This window comes from Ochotona curzoniae, unplaced genomic scaffold (assembly GCF_017591425.1).
Source record: "Ochotona curzoniae isolate NIBS_2020 unplaced genomic scaffold, NIBS_Ocur_1.0 contig_4148, whole genome shotgun sequence".
Taxonomy (NCBI): Eukaryota; Metazoa; Chordata; class Mammalia; order Lagomorpha; family Ochotonidae; genus Ochotona; species Ochotona curzoniae.
The window spans coordinates 852,387-871,965 of record NW_024466146.1 but is presented as its reverse complement, the minus strand read 5'-3'; the positions used below and the strand labels follow the sequence as shown (position 1 = coordinate 871,965).

The 19,579-nt window shown below is 45.7% G+C and overlaps 1 protein-coding gene across 1 annotated transcript in view; it reads left to right on the top strand.

Annotated features, from left to right (window-relative positions):
* Window positions 1-3,946: 3,946 nt before the first annotated feature.
* Window positions 3,947-19,579, top strand: part of SUMO1 (small ubiquitin like modifier 1) — a 28,690-nt gene continuing 13,057 nt past the window's right edge. Inside the window, exon 1 of the mRNA XM_040984450.1 lies at window positions 3,947-4,121. Within this exon, the coding sequence (XP_040840384.1) occupies window positions 4,110-4,121 (12 nt within the window). The 5' untranslated portion in view covers window positions 3,947-4,109. The remainder of the gene's footprint in view (window positions 4,122-19,579) is intronic.

The window sequence follows — 19,579 nt, the reverse complement described above, 5'->3', positions numbered from 1 at the left end:
TCTACGTAATAGCTTATCCAACATGCTAATCTTGTATTCCTCTAGTTTCTCATTTCTCATGACCCTTTAGTCACTCATATTCAAAATTATCACTCAGAATTTTCCTCTGAAATGTCAAATTCAAACCATGCTCTCACTGTCATAAACACACTTGGGGTATGAAATAAGCCCCCGAGATCACTGCGGTCTATTCTGGAGTGATTTTTCAGGGGACGAGGGAAGACGACAGTTTCTAGGGCTTTCTGTGAATCTCAGAGGCTTAGCTGATCTGAAGTCAAGTCGCCAGTGTTCAGATCCCGAGTGTATCACTTACCTGGGAGAGTCATTCAGTCTCTTCTCTATAAGGGGAGAATAGTACTAGTACTTTACAGTAAATGACAGTACTTAAAGGAGGGTCTGTCTTTCAACACATTTTTACCATGTCCTCCGTTGCTTATAGGCTAATGGCTTACAATTTCTTATCTTCAGCCCAGGTTTCCTTAAGTGGTTAAAATCAGAAACCTGTGTGTCCTGGATCCTTCCCTGCGGTGGACTCCAAGACTGCACACGTCTGTCTAAAATTTATTTTTCCTTTGAAAACTTACTTCCCTTCTCCAAGGTTTCCTATCAATTTGTAAATGATATCACTATAACAATTTATGTAAGCCAGAATCTAATCAACCACCCATATCTCTATTCACATCTCTAATATCATCCAACTCCTACGTTGCTTTTTTCTTCAAGATCACTGATGCAGTAGACTTACTTTCTGTCTCTTTGCTTCTGCACCTGATAGTCTCACTCTCCCTGCTGAAGAGCCCCACTTCCAATGCCATTTCTTCCAGGGATTCAGTCACTGAAATAATGTGGTCTAGTAGGTTTTCTGCAAAGGAACCTTTTTTTTTTTTAAAAAAAAAAAAAAAAGATTTATTTATTTTTATTGGATGGGAAGTAGAGCTGCCAGGATTAGAACCGGCGACCATATGGGATCCTGGCGTGTTCAAGGCAAGGACATTAACTGCTATGCTATTGCGTCGGGCCCACTTAATAGTTTTCAAAATATGATCTGTGGACTGATGGAGGACTAGAGCTCTTTTCAGGAGGTATACAAAGTCAAAGCTATTTTCATAGTGATTACCTAGATGCCTTTGCTTTGTTCTCTAGCTTGAGGTTAGCACTGATGATGTTAAAGGAATGGCTGCTAAACTGCTAGCACGGCTTATAGAGTGACAGTTTTATTTTCCACTGTGATGCATTGGAGATGTAAAAAAAAAAAAAAAAAAAAAAAGCACCACTTTCACCAAAGCCACTCTCACTTTCCTTGACTTAATGGTAAAAGTTAATTATGTAGGTTAAGTCAGGCTTCTCCCCAAAATATGCTCTCTAATGCTCAGGGTAACCTGTGAATTTTTACTTTACATGGCAAAGGGACTTTTGTAGATAATTGCACAACTTGACATGGGGAAGATATCCTGGTTTTTCTGAGTGTGTAATCACAGAGTCTTTTTTTTTTTTAAATTGGAAAGGCAGATATACAGAGAGGAGGAGAGACAGAGAGGAAGATCTTCCTTCTGATGGTTCACTCCCCAAGTGACCGCAACGGCCGGTGCTGCACCGACCTGAAGCCAGGAGCCAGGAGCTCTTTTTGGCTCTCTAACATGGATGCAGAGTCCCAAGGCATTGGGCCGTCCTCAACTGCTTTCCCAGGCTACAAGCAGGGAGCTGGATGGGAAGCAGGGCCACCGGGATTAGAACTGGCGCCCATATGGGATCCCGGGCGCTCGCAAAGAGAGGACTTTAACCACTACGCTATTGCGCCGGGCTCTAATCACAGAGTCTTTATAAGAGGGACACATAGGCAGAGAAGAAAATAATATGACCTTGGTAGCGGAGTGGAGAGCGAGCGAGTGAGCCTGCTAGGGTCAGTGGGTGAACGCTCCTGAAAGCAGCAAAGGGGGAGGGGAGGAAGTGGGGGGGGGAGAAGGAGAGTGAAAGGAGGGATCAGAGATGGGGAGGGGAGTTATTTGAGGCCTCCTGTTTTGGCCATTTGAATGATGCTGCTGTGAATATTTCAAAATATGTTTCTGTTTGGACCTATGTTTTCAGCTTTCTTAATTGTACACACCCATGAGTGGAACTCCTGGGTCATATGTTGACTCAATTGGACGAACTACCAACCAGTTTTCCAAAACATATTTCCACTAGCAAGGTAGGAGGTTTATTTCTTCACATCCCTGTCAACAATTATTACTTTTTATTAAAAAAAATACTTTGTTTTAATTGGAAAGACATATCTACAGAGAAAGAAAGATCTTCCATCTCCTGGTTCACTCCCTACGTGGCCATAACAGCTGGAGCCAATCCGAAGCCAGGAGCCAGTAGCTTCTTCTGGGTTTCCCATATGGGTGCAGGGTCCCAAGGTTTTGGGCCGTCTTTGACTGCTTTCTCAGGGAACAAGCAGGAAGCTGGATCAGAAGTCAGACAGCCTGAACACGAAGTGGCGCCCCATATGGGATGCTGGCACTAGCAAGAGGAGGACTTCAGCCACTAGGCTATTGTGCCTGGCCCAATTAGCATCTTTTTGAGCATAGCCATCCTGGAGGGTATGAAGTGCTATCTCTTTGTGGTTTTAATGTGCATTTCCTCAATGACTAACAATGTTAAGTATTTTCTCACATCCATTTATATCTCTTCTTTGGACAAATGCCTGTTCAATTGTCCATTGTAAAGCTTCCTGACTTTTTAAAAACTATCATTATATATTCTGAATCTTAGATCTTTATTAGACATATTGTTTTTAAGTATTTTTTTCCATGTACAGTTTTTCTCTTAACGGTAAAAATTGGATTTAAATTTTGATAACATCTAATTCATAATTTTTTTCCTTTGGCTATGCTAACAAGTGCTGGTCTCAACCAAGTGGTGGGATTTCCGAGTGTGTTTTTACCCAAGTGAAGTGTTTCACCTAATAATTCTAGCTCTTACAGACCCTGAATCCATTTTAAATTAGTTTCACTTATGTTGTGGGCCCGGCGCGTAGCCTAGTGGCTAAAGTCCTTGCCTTGCACATGTGGGGATCCCATCTGGGTGCCGGTTCTAATCCCGGCAGCCAGCTTCCCAGCCGGCTCCCTGCTTGTGACCTGGGAAAGCAGTCGAGGACGACCCAAAGGCTTTGGGACCTTGCACCTGCATGGGAGACTTGGAGGAAGCTCCAGGCTCCTGGCTTCGGATCGTGCGCAGCTCCAGCCGTTGGGGCCACCTGGCGTGTGAGTCAGCGAACGGAAGGTCTTCCTCTGTGACTCTCCTCTCTGTATATCTAACTTTCCCATGAAAATAAATCAATCTTTAAAAAACATTCGTTTCACTGATGTCGTCAGATAGAGATTCAGTGAATCTATTCTCTCCCGGGCGGCCGTCCAGCCGACCCCCTATCACTTGCCTACGCCATCAGGGCCGTTGTATCGTAAAGGAGAAACAGGAGTGGGCTCCTCCTTTAACTCCACACCGGTCCCAGGGCTCGGGGATCGGCCGCTCCTCCGCTCCAGTTCACAGCGTCCAGAGCGCGTCCATGCTTTTCCACAAGGTCTTGTGCTGGGCGGCCAGAGGAGGGCCTCTCGGCGCTGGCATTCCAGCCCCGTCTCTAGGGAAGCGGACGGGTGAGGCAGGGAGCGGAGACAAAAGAGCCGGCCCGGCCGTGTCCTGGGAAGCGCGCAGGGTCCGGCGAGGGAGGAGTCCGTGCGGTCCGTTCGGCTCCAACGCTGCCGGGGGAGGGGCCAGCCTGGACCGTCCCCGCTGGGGGATGGCGTTCGGGGCTTGGAGGGGCGGCTCTTCCAGCTCTCCCCCGCAGGTTGTAGTCTCTCTAGGACCCTCCCTCCTTCCCGGCCGTCGCTTTCCCGCCCCCCACCGCCTCACTTTCCCGCCTGCCCCTCTCCTCTTCTTTCCCCAGTCCTCCACCCCGGAGCCCAGCGGAAGTGACGCGACACATAGCGGAAGTCCCTGCAGCCGCGGTGTTGTGCTGTGGGGCCGGGGAGAAGGATTTGTAAACCCCGAAGCGAGGTTGTGCTTGCCGGAGGCCGCTGCTGTACGGAGACCGCCCCGTCCCCTAAGCCCTGGGGAAAGCCGCCGTCACCATGTCTGACCAGGTACCGGGCTGGAAGCCCCGCGGCCGAGGTGGTCGGGCCTGAGCCCCGCAGGTCCACCTTCCCCGAGGGCCCCAGGGATGGAGGCGCGGGGGAGGGGAGCGCAGCCTGGGGGAGGGAGCGGCCGGTGGAGGGGAGTGGGCCGGCCAGGGAGGGCGGCGAGCGGGGCCCGGGGCCGTCGGGGCCTTTCGCGGGGCCGCGGCAGCCGGCCCGCCCCCCTGCCCGGCCACGCTCGCCGGGCCCCGGGCCCCGGCGCCTCCCCGGCGTCGGCCGCTGCCTTCTCCCGGGTGGACCAGGTGCCCGGCCCCACTCCCACCGCCTCCCGAGGCTGCCCCGGGGGATCCGGCCGGCTCCTGCTCCCAAAGCCAGGCCTTAGGCCCCGGTTATGTAACGGGAGAGGATCCCTGACCAGGAGCCTCCCGAGGCCTTGGCGAGGGGGCTGGACCCCACACCCCACTGCTTGGGCGGCGAGGGAGACATTATCTGATGTTGGGAATCTAGAAAGGACGGTGCGTTCCGTGCGGGTAGCGGCTAGGGCCGGGCAGCTCCGGCTCTAGTTTTTTTTTGTTCCGGTGTGGGGGTGCAGAGCTGTCCCTCTCGTCTGTACTTTCCCATTTGTTCATGCCTTCAGTTGCGAGAGAACACTCAGAATAACTCAGAAACAACGTGGAACAAAACTGCTAGAGCGAGAAAAAAGAAAACGTAGCGGCTGAAGATGACTTGGAGGAAAAGGATAGGAAAACTTTGTGTTGCCCAGCCTTTGTCGGAAGTTGCCCATTCCTGCGATGTGCTCCCTTGACGTGTTATATATTACAAGTATCCTTGAGATTTACGCTCGGTTTTGGTAGTGTTTTTTTTTTTTTTTTTGCCCCCTTGCTACATTTTTCTTGCTCATACTGTTTTTGTTAACAATGTTAATGGCCACTTTTTAAAGTTCTTGTTGGGTCTTTGCTCTGTCCGCTTTCACTTGGATGAATGTTTTTGGCCTTTTTACTTGTTTAGCAGTGGTTATTCAGAAAACGGTTTTTCATGCAACTCCACGAAGTACCCATACTTTTAATTTTAACACAAGAATTCCCTTGGCTCTTAACCCAGTTTTGTACAGCTTGGTGAGAGCAAGTGAGGTTTCTTGCCGATTTGTGCTATTGGACAAAATGTACCCACGTATTTTTTTTTTAAAGCCTGACAAGTCTAGTTTTGGATAGATCTGTTTCCTGATAATCTCGATTAATTCCCAAGTTGCTGTGGGAATGGCATTATAAATATCTCCCTGGATAGTTGTTTACTTGGTTACCAGGGAGGAAGGAACAGGTGTAAAAGCTTGGTTTCACCAGCCTTTTATTTTGATGCTTACGAGTGGCTAGAACGCATGGGAAGTTGCTGTAGGCAGATGAGAGTTTGAAGTCAGGTGGTAGGAGGGAGACATAAAGGACACAGGGCACAAACATTCCTTCCCGGGTGTCTGAGGGCGGAGCTGTTGCTATGCTCCCTTTCACTCTTATTCTTTCATTATTGCTAATTGGAGTTTTCTGGAAACTCACCCGATTAGTGCTATAGCTGCAACAGACTGAAAAGTGGAAGCAGATATGAAAATCCAGCTGCCTTCTATTAAGCCAGACATTAAACAGCTTGGCAAAAGTGTGAGACAGTGCCACTCATTAATTTTGTTTTGAAGAAAAATTTTTGAAATAAAAACAAGTTTATTGTTATATGGAAATGAGTAAATATTTAAAAACATTTCTCAGTTTCAATGTTTTTTTTTTTTTTTTAAGATTTATTTTTATTATTTTTTTTATTGGAAAGGCAGATATACAGAGAGGAGAGACAGAGAGGAAGATCTTCCGTCCGATGATTCACTCCGCAAGTGAGCGCAATGGCCGATGCTATGCCCATCCGAAGCCAGGAGCCTCTTCCGGGTCTCCCACGCGGATGCAGGGTCCCAAAGCTTTGGGCCGTCCTCAACTGCTTTCCCGGGCCACAGGCAGGGAGCTGGATGGGAAGCGGGGCTGCCGGAATAGAACCGGCGCCCACATGGGATCCCGGGCGTGCAAGGCGAGGACCTTTAACCACTTGCGCCACCGCGCCGGGCCCAGTTTCAATGTTTAGTACTGTAATTGTCGATAGGTAGAACTACCCTGACAGAAGGGTTATGGCGTTTTAAACGATTTTTAAGCATATGAAAGTTTATGAAATGAACAGCTTGATGCTGTTGCTTTACTGACTGGGCTTGTTAGTGGTAGGGTCCAGTTTAAGTTCAGTGCTAGAGATTTAAAGATAGTGAAGCTAAGCAGGTGACTTTAAGAGGCTTGTACGTGAGAGCAAGGATCCCACCTTACCACTGTAAAGTCAGTGAAACTGAACCTCAGCTTCTGGAGAACAACCTTGATTTAAAACAAGTTCTTTTAGAGTAATATGTTTGTCTTCTAAGGCTGCTCTAATGAGGTGCAAGGAAAATGAAGTTGACCAATAGTTTTCAGGTTAAAACAGGTGAACTTTGAATTGAAGATTTGTCTATTGAGTAGTGAAAAATCATTAGTTTTGAAATTTGGGTGAAATAGGTTTTTAACAGTTCCTGTGCTAGTGAATCTTGGAACCATTATCAATAATCTTATCAACTGTTTCTAAATGGGAGGGACCTAGACTCATGGCAGAGAAGCCGTGGAAATTGTTGAGAATGTTCAATGTTTGTGTGTGTGTTTTGGTGTTGGTGGGGAGTAGAAAGGGCTTATGAGGTACTGGGCATGAGGGTACTTGGTCCCTGCAAAATGTAAAGGACCATTCTTTAAACAGTTAACAGAAAGTGCTAGCCTAACTTCATGTTACAGCAAGAGGCATGATCATATTCAAAGGGTAAGGATAATTTGTACCAACAAATTTTCTAAATATCCAGTCATCCGGTTTGGCTTGGATTGCAGTTGTCTGTTAATTCTAACAATTGTACGACTGTTTGCTTCAGCCTAACTGAATCCTCAACAAAGAGGTTCGCTCTCCCCAATCCCATTCTAGAAAGAGATTGAATGATTTCCTTTTATGTTTAGTTTAAGATTTGGAAGCTTTCTGTAGTTCTGGTTACCAGTTGCTATTTAATTTGTTAATTTTACTAACTAAGATAGTCTTTTATTTTGTTCATTATCTTCAATTTTGTTATGGTTCTGAGTTAGAATCGTCTCTTTTCTTCAGTGCACTGGGCCTCGCCCAGGGTGACTCAAGTGGCCAGGAGCTGGAATCACTGGGGGTGGGGTACCTGGGACCTGACCTACACTCTGAAGCAGAGTCCAAGGCTCACTGAGAGTGAATGTTTTAATATAACTTGGGTAGAAATAGCGAGAGGCCTAGGATTGGCCTAGAGGCCTAGCCTTGGAAGTTGCTTCTGTACTTTTCCATTGTTGTTAATATGTTTTCTTGTTGGGAAGGCAGGTTTACAGAGAAGCAGACAGATCTTGCATCTGCTGGTTCACTCCCCAAATAGCCACAATGGCTGGAACCTAGCCCATCCGAAGCCAGGAGCCAGGGACTTCCTCTTTGTCTCCATCACAGGTGCAGGGTCCCAAAGCTTTGGGCCGTCCTCGACTGCTTTCCCAGGCCACAAGCAGGGAGCTGGAACGAAAGTGGAGCAGCCAGGATACAAACCGGTGCCCATATGGGATCCTGGCCGCCTGGAGGATTATTTAGCCACTAAGCTGTCGCGCTGGACCCTCACTTCTGCATTCTTTTGGTCAGCCCAGAGAGAGCCATATTAGATTCTATTTCTCATTGGGAAGTTTTCCTTTAATCTACCACATTTATTTTTTTTGGTGATACGGTTCTTCCTGGTGTTTTTTATAGTTCTCTGTTGATGTTTACTGTTCTTGATAACTTAGGTTAAAGTAACAGAATACCAGGAAATGACATATTAAAGTTCTCAAGCACTTATTCTGTCATAGCATATGTATGTTAAATTGTAGCTGTTACTTGAGTTGTGGTAGTAATATCAGTATTTTAACCTTTTTCTTTTTAAAGATTTTACTTATCTAATATTTGAAAGAGTTGGGCCTGGTGGCGTGGTCTAGTGGCTAAAGTCCTCGCCCTGAATGTGCCGGGATCCCATATGGGCGCCGGTTCTAATCCCAGTGGCCCTGCTTCCCTTCCAGCTCCCTGCTTGTGGCCTGGGAAAGCAGTTGAGGATGGCCCAAAGCTTTGGAACCCTGCACCTGCGTGGGATACCCAGAAGAAGTTCCTGGCTCCTGGCTTCGGATCTGCATAGCATTGGCCATTGCCCTCACTTGGGGAGTGAATCATTGGACGGAAGATCTTCCTGTCTCCTCCTTTCTGTATATCTGCCTTTCCAATAAAAATAAATAAATCTTAAAAAAAAAAAGTTACAGAAAGAAGGAGAGACTGAGCGAGATCTTCCATCTGCTGGTTAACGTCCCGCCTGAAAGACTTCAAAGGCTAGAACTCGGCCTATCTGAAGCCAGGAACCAGAAGCTCCTTCTGGGTCTCCCAAATGTGTGCAGGACCCAAAGACTTCCCCTATTCTCTGCTGCTTTTCCAGGCCATAAGCAGCGACCTGAATGGGAAGCAGAACAGCCAGAACACAAACCTGCACCCATATGAGATCCTGTGGGGTCTGCAGGCCAAAGCTTAGTGTACTACACTGCAGTGCTGGTGCCTATTTTAGGCATTTCATCCCATGGGAGAGGAGTGATAATACTCTTTGTCCTGCTGCTAGGGGATACTGGACATATAGAGTGTCATAAAATAACACAAATAAAAGGGCCCAGTGCTATAGCCTAGTGGACAAGGTCCTCGCCTTGCAGGCACTGGGATGGACTCTGGTTAGTGTCCTGATTGCTCCACTTCCCTTCCAGCTCCCTGCTTGTGGCCTGGGAAAGCAGTAGAGGATGGCCCAAAGCCTTGGGACCCTGTACCCACATGGGAGACTAGAAGAGGCTTCTGGCTCCTGGTTTCAGATCGGCTCACCCTGGCCATTGCGGCTGGAAGATCTTTCTCTCTGCTTCTCTTTGTAAATCTACTTTTCCAAGAAAAATGAATCTTGAAAAATGAGAGAGAAGTACAAACCTCTGATTCACTTCCCAGTTTGGACTGGGGCTGGAGCCAGGAGCAAGATGGGCAGTTCAGTTCTTCCACATGAGTGACGAAAGACCAGTTAACTACTGCCTCCTGGTCCATGCATCAGCCGGAAGCCAGAGCCAGGAGCCAGAGCTGGGAGCTGAACCCATGTACTCTGATGTGGGATGCTGGCGTTGTGATGGGCATCCTAACGACAGGCCAAATACCTTCCCCACCCATACAAAATTTGTCTTGTGAAAACTGAATGTGATTGTTATGGTTAGAGTCCTCATTAAGGTTAGTTGGGGATGGCTGCTAGATTTTAGTTTGTTTCCGTATTTGATAACAGTAGTGACTCTGATTTCAGTTTTCATTTGTTTTATTTTTGTCTTTTTGTTTTTTCCTTATGTAACACTGGTGAAGGATCCCGGAATATGACACAAAGCTGGAATAAACGTTAATTTTGTGCAAAAAACCAAAAAAGACTAGTTGAGTAGTTGTAATTTCAAAATTATGAAGCAGGGTAGGTGTGCTGATGCAGTGGGTTAGATTACTGTTTGGGGCCCCACATCCTGTATTGGATCATTGGTTTGAGGCCTGGCTGTACCGCTTCCAATCCAGCTTCCTGCTAGTGCATCTAGGGAAGGAACGGATGATGGCGGAAATGCTTGTGCTCCTGCCAGCCATGTGGGAGACCCATATGGGGTTCTGGGCTCCTGACTTTGGCCTTTGCTTTTGCAGGCACTTGAAGAGTAAGCCAGTGGATGAAAGGTGGGTATCTAGCTCTTCCTCTCACCCAACATTATCACTCTGCCTTTCAGATAAACAAAGAACCACTGGCTCAGCTGCCTAATCCTCTTTGTCTCTTCCTTCTCTTTTTAAATCTGCCTTTTCAGTAAAAAACAAGTCTTAAAAAAATACTAATTTTTAAAGATTTATTTATTTGAAAGGCAGTGTTACAGATTTAGAGACAGAGAGGTCCCCTGTCTGCTGGTTCACTCTCCAAATGGCTGCAGCTGCTGTGACTGTGCCAGGAGCTTGTGCTGGCTCTCCCGTGGGTGCAGGAGCCCAAGCATTTGGGCCGTCCTCCACTGCTTTCCCAGGCTCCTAGCAGGGAGTTGGGTCAGAAGTGGAGCAGCTGTGACTGGAACCAGTGCCCATGTGGGATGCTGGTGCTGTAGGCAGTGCTTAACTTACTGTGCTTCAGTGCCAGCTCCTCTTACTTTCTTTTTTGAACGAATGAACAGTCAGGTTAATGTATTCAACATGTTTTTATTGAATGTCACTGTTTTCTCAGCACCGTTGTAGGCCTTACGATAGAAGGTCACCTGAGAGCATGAAGCAGCTGTTCTTACCTTCCTTTTTCAGATTCCGAGATCTGTTCTGTAGAGGAAGGGTTGGTTGCAGTGGAATGGTCTTGATCTTTATATTTATTAGCAATACACCTGATAACTTCGACTCTAAAACTGAGTAATTTATTTCTTCTAGGACATTGGATTTGTTTTAAGTTATTTTCTCCTAAGGCATCTTATAGCATTCTATTTTGGAATATCCTAAAATAATTATATTTTTCTTGATAAATAATTATATTTTAAAAAGTCTTATGGTAAAAGTTTAAACAGACTCTAGTAGTTATTTGGAAGATTTTTTTTTTTTATTGGAAGGCAGTTTTGCAGGGAGGAAAGACAGGTCTTCCAAACACTGGTTCATTGCCCAAATGGCCACAACAGCTGGAGCTGAGCTGATCTGTTGCCAGGAGCCGGGAGCCAGGAGCTTCCTCCAGGTCTGCCATGTGAATTCAGGGTCCCAAGGCTGTGGGCTTTCCTGTACTGCTTTCTCAGGCCACAAGCAGGGAGCTGGACGGGAAGTGGAGCAGCCAGGACATGAAGTGGCACCCATATAGGATGCCTGTGCTACAGGGTAGAGAGTGAACCTGTTGAGCCATGGCCCTGCACCTCAATTTTTAAAAAGTTTACTTGAAAGGCAGAATTATAGAATGATTAGGAGAACTAGAGTTCTTTCATCCGCTTCACTCTGTAAATGGTCCCAGTGGCTGGGGCTGGGCCAGGTTTATGTCAGGAGCCAGGAGTTTCTTCCAGGTCTCCCACATGGGTGCAGAGGTCCAAGCACTCGGGACGTCTGCTTTCCCAGTCACATTAGCAGGGAGCAGAGTCGGAAGTGGAGCACCTCTGTGATCTCAAAGTGCCACCCGTATGGGATGCTGGCATTACTGGTGGAGTCCTTACGAGCTACACTACATTAGCCCCTAGTATTTCAATTTTATAGTTGAACTGGATATACCTGCAACATGACATATCTACTTAAGATGTGTCATGTTTGTGACTTCTTCTGACTATTCATTTTGCAGTTGCCTTTTCTGACCTAATGAGAATCTGAAGGAAGAGAGGCTGCTTTCTATTTTCTTTTTTTTTTTTAAATAATCTTACTTAGTTGATTAGGGTACAAAGGGTCAAGGGCTACAGGAAAGTGGGTAATACCATTGTTTCCACACTAATATCATTTTTTCCTCTGTATCTGGGGTCAGGGAAGAAACAGAGGGAAAAGCCCCAGAGAGGCTGCTTTCTAAACTCACTATTCTCTGGGGCCAGTCATTTTTAAAGCTTTTAGGGGACCGGATTGGAAGTGGAGCACAGGGACGCTAGGATCCTGGTACCCAAAGGGGATGCCTTAGCCGATGGAGCCATAGTGCTGCGCCTAAGATAACGTTCTGTGGCAGAATTACTTTTGTACTGAGTAATGGCATATCTGATATTGTAAACAAGTAGGGTGTTAGTTTTTCTCATGAAACAAATTCTGGAAGTAGCCAAGAGCTGGTGGGACAATGCAAGCTTTCATAGTCTTCCTTTTGTACCCATAATATAGCCTTTCATCCTATGGGTACAGGCGTATCCATACGTGTACACACACACGCACATGCGTGTGTGCACGATGCTCTGTGTTTTTGACAGGAGAAAGGGAGAGGCAAAGGAAAAGAGAATGTTAACTGTATGTTATGACCAGCATTGAATCACAAAATGATAAAAAACACTGGGACTTTTTTATTATTATTATTAGTTTAAGATGTGTTTTTTTTCCATTGGAAAGGCAGATCCAGATCTACAGAGAGGCAAGACAGAAAGGTCTTCCGTCCACTGATTCACTTCCCAAATGGTTGCAACAGCTGGAGCTGACCAGTTCAAACCCTGGAGCTTCTTCTGGGTCTCCCACGCGGGTGCCGGGTCCCAAGGCTTTGGGCCATCTGCAACTGCTTTCCAAGGCCACAAGCAGGGAGCTGGAAGGGAAGGACGTGGGTGGGAAGGATTAGAACTGGGGCCCACATGAGATCCTTTGCTGTTGTTTTATACACTTTGTTATTTACTCCACAAATGGGCACAATTGCCAGTATTGGGTCAGTCCAAAATCAGGAGCTAGGAGCGTCTTCACGTGTCCCATTGGAATCCAGGTGCCCAACTATTTGGGCCATCTACTGTTTTCTCTGGTGCATTAGCAAGGAGTTGGATTAGAAATGGAGCAGCCAGGGCTTAAGTGGGATGCCAACACAGCAGACAGTGGCTTTACCAGCCTGCCCTGCAGTGCTGACCACTGGGCATGTGCTTTTTTTTTTTGAAAGATTTATTTTTATTATTTTGTTATTGGAAAGGTGGATGTACAGAGAGGAGAGACAGAGAGGAAGATCTTCCGTCCGATGATTCACTCCCCAAGTGAGTGCAACAGGTCGATACTACGCCGATCCGAAGCCAGGAGCCTTTTCCGGGTCTCCCACGCGGGTGCAGGTTCCCAAAGCTTTTGGGCTGTCCTCAACTGCTTTCCCAGGCCACAGGCAGGGAGCTGGAAGGGAAGTGGGGCTGCCGGGATTAGAACCGGCGCCCATATGGGATCCCGGGCGTGCAAGGCGAGGACCTTTAACCACTTGCGCCACCGTGCCGGGCCCGGCATGTGCTTTTTAATCTGGACAAGTTACACCTTTTGTTATGTGTAGAAGTAAGGCTGATCCCTGCTCCTTCCTTCCCTACAGACACAGGGGCAAAAAATTAGAACATTTGTCCCACCCACCTTCCTCCATTCCTTAGCCCTCCCCACCCTAATCTGAGATGCTCATGGGTGTGCATGTCTTTCAATTATTTAAAAAATATTAAAAATAAAATTAAAAGTTTTTTTTTAAAAAAAAAGGAAGAAAGGGAACATAGATGTTGAATAGTACTTCCAGTTCTGTTAATACTTTTGTTTATACATAAGCCAGTTCCAGGCTTTGCATAAGCCTGTGTTCAAGACTCAGAGTTTACACAACTGACAACATTTTCAATTGCAGATTTTAAAGCCTGAGAAACTGCCTGTCAAGTGTTTAACCACAGTGGAGTGTTGAATGTAAATAAACAGGCCTAGTATCTTGACAGGCTGCACTTCAACCTTGCAGTTACGGTGTTCAATCTGGTCAGTTCTGTTCCAGATCTCTAGTACTATCTAATGAAGTTTGAACATAATGCCGGGTGAGGATGAGAGTATAACTTGAGTTTCATGTTTTTAAGATTTTGGTAAATCCATTTAAATAAGAAGGAAATGACTATTGTCAATATTAGACTTTTATCTTTGATTAATGCAGATAAGTGCTAGGAATGTCCATTTTAGTCCTTCTCAAGGTTTCTTCATTAGGGAATGAATAAATTGATGTATGTAGAATTTTTTGAAACTTTGTTTAAAAATTTGAGATAGCAAGTATTCCTCTGCTAGTGTGCTCCGTAAATACCTGCAATGGTTGGGTCTGGGTCAGAGCTAGGAGCTCATTTTGAGTCTCTCTCCTGGGTGTTAGGGACCCAGTTCCTCCATCTGTCACTGCTACATCCTAAGTTCTGTGTTAGTGGGACGCTAAGGGTCAAGAGCCAGTACCAGGCATTGACCCCAGGCGCTCTGAGAATGCATATTGGTGTCACAACTCACATTTTAACTGACAGGCAAAGCACCTACCCTTGGCTGAATGCAGTTTTACTTAATATATATATATATAATGAATTCTGTGTAGCTGTCTGGGCCTGTCTTACTTTTATCTTCAGCATCGTATGTTATTTTAAAAATCCCATTGTGTTATTTCATCTGTAAATGTTCCAGCATGTCTCAAAGAAAAAGATGTTTTAACAAAATCACCATACTGTTAGCCTGTGCTAAAAATGGTGTAATAATTTGTAATATCGAGTAAGAGTTGGACTGTAGGTTTTAGGTTTCCCCAGGATCCTTCTTCCCTGAGAATGAACAATCCCTGTGTAGTTGGAAGGTCATTTGATGGATTAAGGGTGGATAAATGGTACATCCTGGGACTGAATTGTCAACGTAACTAATTGCCACAGTTTTTGTGAATGTCTTTTATTTATTTATTTTTTTGACTGAAATGGCACAATAAAACCCTTCTTATTAATCTCATACATTTGCAAGAATTGTTTTATTTTCTATCTTTTCCAGTCTAATTCTTTTTGCATATCCAGCCATTGTTTCCAAGTTGGTAGTATGTTGTGTCTAGTATGTTCCCTTTGCCCCTGCAGTTATCAGGGTTTGCACTGTGAATGATCCAGAGCTGAAAATGGAGAAGTTTTCAGTAGGCTCATTCATCTTTCATGCACACTCAGTTTTCTTTCCATCACCGGTGTCTTTGCTCTGGCATTGTGGACCCTTTTCAGCTGATTCAGCCTGTCCTCCCTGGATTCTCTTTTCTTGGATGAGCTAGCGTCCCAGGCCCAGAGCTGAATGCTTGCACTGTTTTGTGACTAGTGCGCTATACACTTTCCTTTGGAGAGGGAGGAGAAGGAAAGAGGCACACAAAAGCCATGGAGATCACTGCAGACAAACTTTGACCTTTTTTGTCTGGGATCTTCTCAATTTCCAGGCTACTTTGTCAGAGGAAAAAGTACCAGCCAGAAGCTGGAAGACTACATTAAACATGAAGTTAGTAACATGACTGTTACTGTGTTCAAAGTAATAGTCGAAGTTCAAACACAAGTGTTCACTTGTTGTTAGGAAATTGGAGTTATCTCTAATGCCCTGCTATGAATATAAAAAACTGAAAAGATTTTTGTTAAAATTGACTATTGAGCCCAGCGTGGTCGCCTAGTGCTAAAGTCCTTGCTTTACATGCAGTGGGATCCCATATGGACTCTGGTTCTAAGCCTGGCAGCCCTGCTTCCCATCCAGTTCCTTGCTTGTGGCCTGGGAAATCCTTGGGATCCTTTACTCGCGTGGGAGACCTGGAAGAGGCTTCTGACTCCTGACCAGAGCGGCACAGCTCCAGCCGTTGTCGCCACTTGGGGTGTGAATCAGTGGATGGAAGATCTTCTGTCTCTCCTCCTCTCTGTATATCTGACTTTCCAATTTTAAAAAAAAAATGTGACTTGTATACAGGTTTGAAGCGTAAGATTCTGTGGCATGATAAGGAAAATAGTGCTGTTATTAATTGTGCTTGGCATTACAGAGATTATAAAGTTGGAAATACTTGAACCTGACCCTTGTAAATTTGTAGGGAAAATAAAAATCTGCTACAGTAAAAATGTATTAGTGTTTTAAAATCAGTTTTTAAGGCAGTTGTTTATCTGCCTCAAGCAGATATCGTCCATCTGCTGGTAGGTTTTCCAAATGGCTACAGTGGCAGGGCCTGATTCAGGTCAAAGCCAGAAGCCCAGAACTCCAGCTGCATTTCCCCATGTGAGTGGGTGGGGGCCAACCTCTTGGGCCATCTTCTGCTGCTTTCCCTTGCACATTAGCAGGGAGCTGGACCAGAATTAGAGCAGTGAGGGCTTGAGCCATAAGAGATGCTGACACTGCCGGTGGTGGGTCAACTTTCCATACCACAACGCTGCTAAGAGCGATCTTTTTGTAGTGTTTGAGTGGTCTACATAGGGGAATAGGTTGTAGAGTTGATCAGTACAGAGATAAAAAGATAAGAAGATGCTTTGTTGATGGACTTGAACAATATGATCTTTTCAAAGAGAAGAATGGAGAATAAAGATGCATTACTAAGCTGGAACCACCATGAAACCAGTGTTTTGTCAGTAGGAGTTTATCTGAAGATTTTGAACGTATCAGATTGCAGTTTAAACAGAAAACTCTGGTGGCAGTGTAAATTATTTGAAGGAAGCAAGACTTGGAGTGTCCATACTGCTGCAGTAATGTTCGTGAGCAACAGTGACTGCATGGAATGAAGTGGAGTGCAGGGATGGGATGGGCTTGGGAGCCACTGAGAGCATTGTCAGAGTGAGGAGTGGTGAAAGGTGCAAACACCCAGAAGTAATCCAATGTGTCTGTTTGGGGCAGCTGAGTATGTGGTAAGCATTTACAGTAAGTGGGAATTAAAGAGTTACCATTTGTTTTCATTTTGGTTTTTGGGAAGAAGATTAAAGCAACAGGAGCTTAAAAATAATGCATTTATTGGACCTGGCGTGATAGCGTAGTGGTTAAAAGTCCTTTCTTTGCACATGTCAGGATCCCATATGGTCGCCAGTTCTAATCCCGACGGCTCCACTTCCCATCCAGCTCCCTGCTTGTGGCCTGGGAAAGTAGTCAAGGATGGCCCAAAGCCTTGAGACCCTGCACCTGTGTGGGAGACCAAGAAGAGTTCCTGACTCCTGGCTTTGGATCGGCACAGCTCCGGCCATTGTGGTTACTTGAGGAGTGAACCATCAGATAGAAAATCTTCCCCTCTGTCTCTCCTCCTTTCTGTATATCTGCCTTTCCAATAAAAATAAATAAATCTTTAAAAAATGCATTTATCTTTGGACATGTTAACATTGTGATATCTGGGTGTAGATAATTTGGGAACTTGGATAAATGAGTAGGTAACTCAGAGAAGTCAGGTTGGAGAGAAGAATTTTGAGTTGTTAGTAGCTGAGGAGTCCTTAAAACAATAGCTTAACCCACCTGGGGAAATGAGAGAGAGAGGCTGGAGACATGGGGTTCAGGAGATGACCAGCATTTAAGGACTTAGGAGAAAATGAAATTTGTAAGTCAAAGGTAAAGCGTTTTCCAGAAGTTATTAGTGTCGTTTTAGAGAGATACTTGAAAGTGTCAGTTTGGTTTAACAATAGGGAGTCCCAACTGGGAACCCTTCGTGAGAGCAATGTCAAGTGAAAATTAAGTGAAATGGGGCATAAACCAGTGGATTGGGAGTGGAAGTGAGGATGATATCAGTGCATTAAGGCCATACATGTAAATTTTTTTATTTTTAAAATTTTACAGAGAGGGGAAGGGAGGGGGGGAGGTAAAGTGAGAATTGCATCAGTTCATCTTCCATCTGCTGCTTCACTTCCCACATGGCCACAACTGTCAGAGCTGGGCCGGTCCAAAGCCAGAGGCTTCCTCTGAGTCTCTCAGGTGGGTACAGGGACCCACGGCAATGGGCTGTTGGGCCATCCTCCTGCTTTCTCAGGCCATTATCAGGGAACTGGATTGGAAGTGGAACAGCCAGAGCTATAGAACCAGTACCCAGGTTGGATGCTGGCCTTGAAGATGGAAAATTAGCCTACTAAGCCACCACACTAGTTTTAAGGCTATATGTATATCTATATATATGTATTTTAATTTTTTTTTTTTTAGAGAGGCAGATTTACAGAGAAAAGGAAAGACAGAGAACTCTTTCATTCACTGATTCACTCCCCAATGGCTGTAATGGTTGGAGCTGAGTTGATCAGAAGCTAGGAGCCTCTTCCAGGTCTCCCACAGGGATTCAGGGTGCCAAGGCCTTGAGTTATCCCCTTCTGCTTTTCCAGGCCTCAGGCATGGAGTAGGATGGGAATGGAGCAGCTGGGACATGAACCGGCACCCATAGGGGATCCTGGCACTTGCCAGGTGAGGATTTAGCCGTTGAGGCATCGTGTCAGCTGTAATAATACTAGTTTTATTTGAAAGGTTGTGGAGTGTTGCAGTTATAGAATAGTTCTTGAAAGTATTGGATTTCATTTAAGTTTGGAATAGATACCCCTGAGGTGGTTTCAGGAGAGGGTGAGAGAGAGGATATTGTGTTCTAGGTAACTGAGGTATAAAAGCACCTGTACTGGAAGGATGCTAATGGACATGTCTGCAAAACAGCAAATGGTCTGGTTTAACAGAATTCTTGGGTTTGTGAAGTGAATAGTGAGAAGAAAACGAGACTTTTAGTGTTGTTGGAGGAAATGGCTGCTGGATGGTGAAGACTGTGTGTTTTATGGTTTGTTTATTTTTATTGGAAAGGCAGATTTACAGAAAGGAGGAGAGACAGAGAAAGATCTTCCATTGACTGTTTCACTCCCCAGGCAGCTGCAGTGGCTGGAGCTGTGCTGATAAGAAGCCAGGAGCCCGGAGCTTCCTCCACGTCTCCCTCAGGGGTGCAGGGTCCCAAGGCTTTGGGCCGTCCTCGACTGCTTTCCCAGGCCACAAGCAGGGAGCTGGATGGGAAGCAGGGTGGCTGGTGTATGAACTGGCACCCATATGGGATCCCAGTGTTTGCAAGGAGAAGACTTTATCCGCTAGGCTACCACTCTGGGCCCCCATGTGTGCTTTGATCAGAAAAGCTGTACTTTGGAAGGAGGGTTCTGAAATGCTGTGGGTGTTAGATTGGGGAGGGGAGAGCATTGTTTCTGTTCTGAGTAGATGCTATAGCTACCCTGTCTAGGAGCACAGCAGTAGAATCACCCCTGTAGCTGTAGATGGATTGCTGCAAGGATGCTTCCACAAAGCGATCCCCCCACCTGCCCCTTCCAGTCATGCAGGACTCCCAGCTTGGCTGCTGTTTACTGCCATTCACTGTCCGGAATAAGCTGTCTCGCTCTCTAGATCATAAAAAGCAGCAACAGCTATACATTATGAATATAAATGAATAGAAATGTAGTGGTGAGATTATGTTTGAAGACAGTTTTCTGGTGAAATACTGGTTTTCAGGTGAAATACTGTCTCAGTGAAAGTTCATTTTGTCTGTACCTATAATAAAGATTTGTTTTAGTTTTATTGCAAAATCAGATATACAGAGAGGAGGAGAGACGGAGAGGAAGATCTTCTGACCAGTGATTCACTCCCTAAGTGACTGCAACGGCTGGTGCTGCGCTGATCTGAAGCCAGGATCCAGGAACCTCCCCCAGGTCTCCCACACAGGTGTAGGGTCCAAAGACTTTGGGCTGTCTTGTACTGCTTTCCCAGGTCACAAGCAGGGAGCTGGATGGGAAGCAGGGCCACTGGGATTAGAACTGGCGCCCATAAGGGATCCCAGCACATTCAAGGCGAGGACTTTAGCTGCTAGGTCACTGCACCGTCTCCTGATAATTTTTAAATATTAAAATGTTTAAAGGACTTTGCACTGGCTTACTTGGCTAATCTTCCACCTTCAAGCACCAGTATCCCATATGGGTGCTATTTCATGTTCTGACTGCTCCACTTTCTGA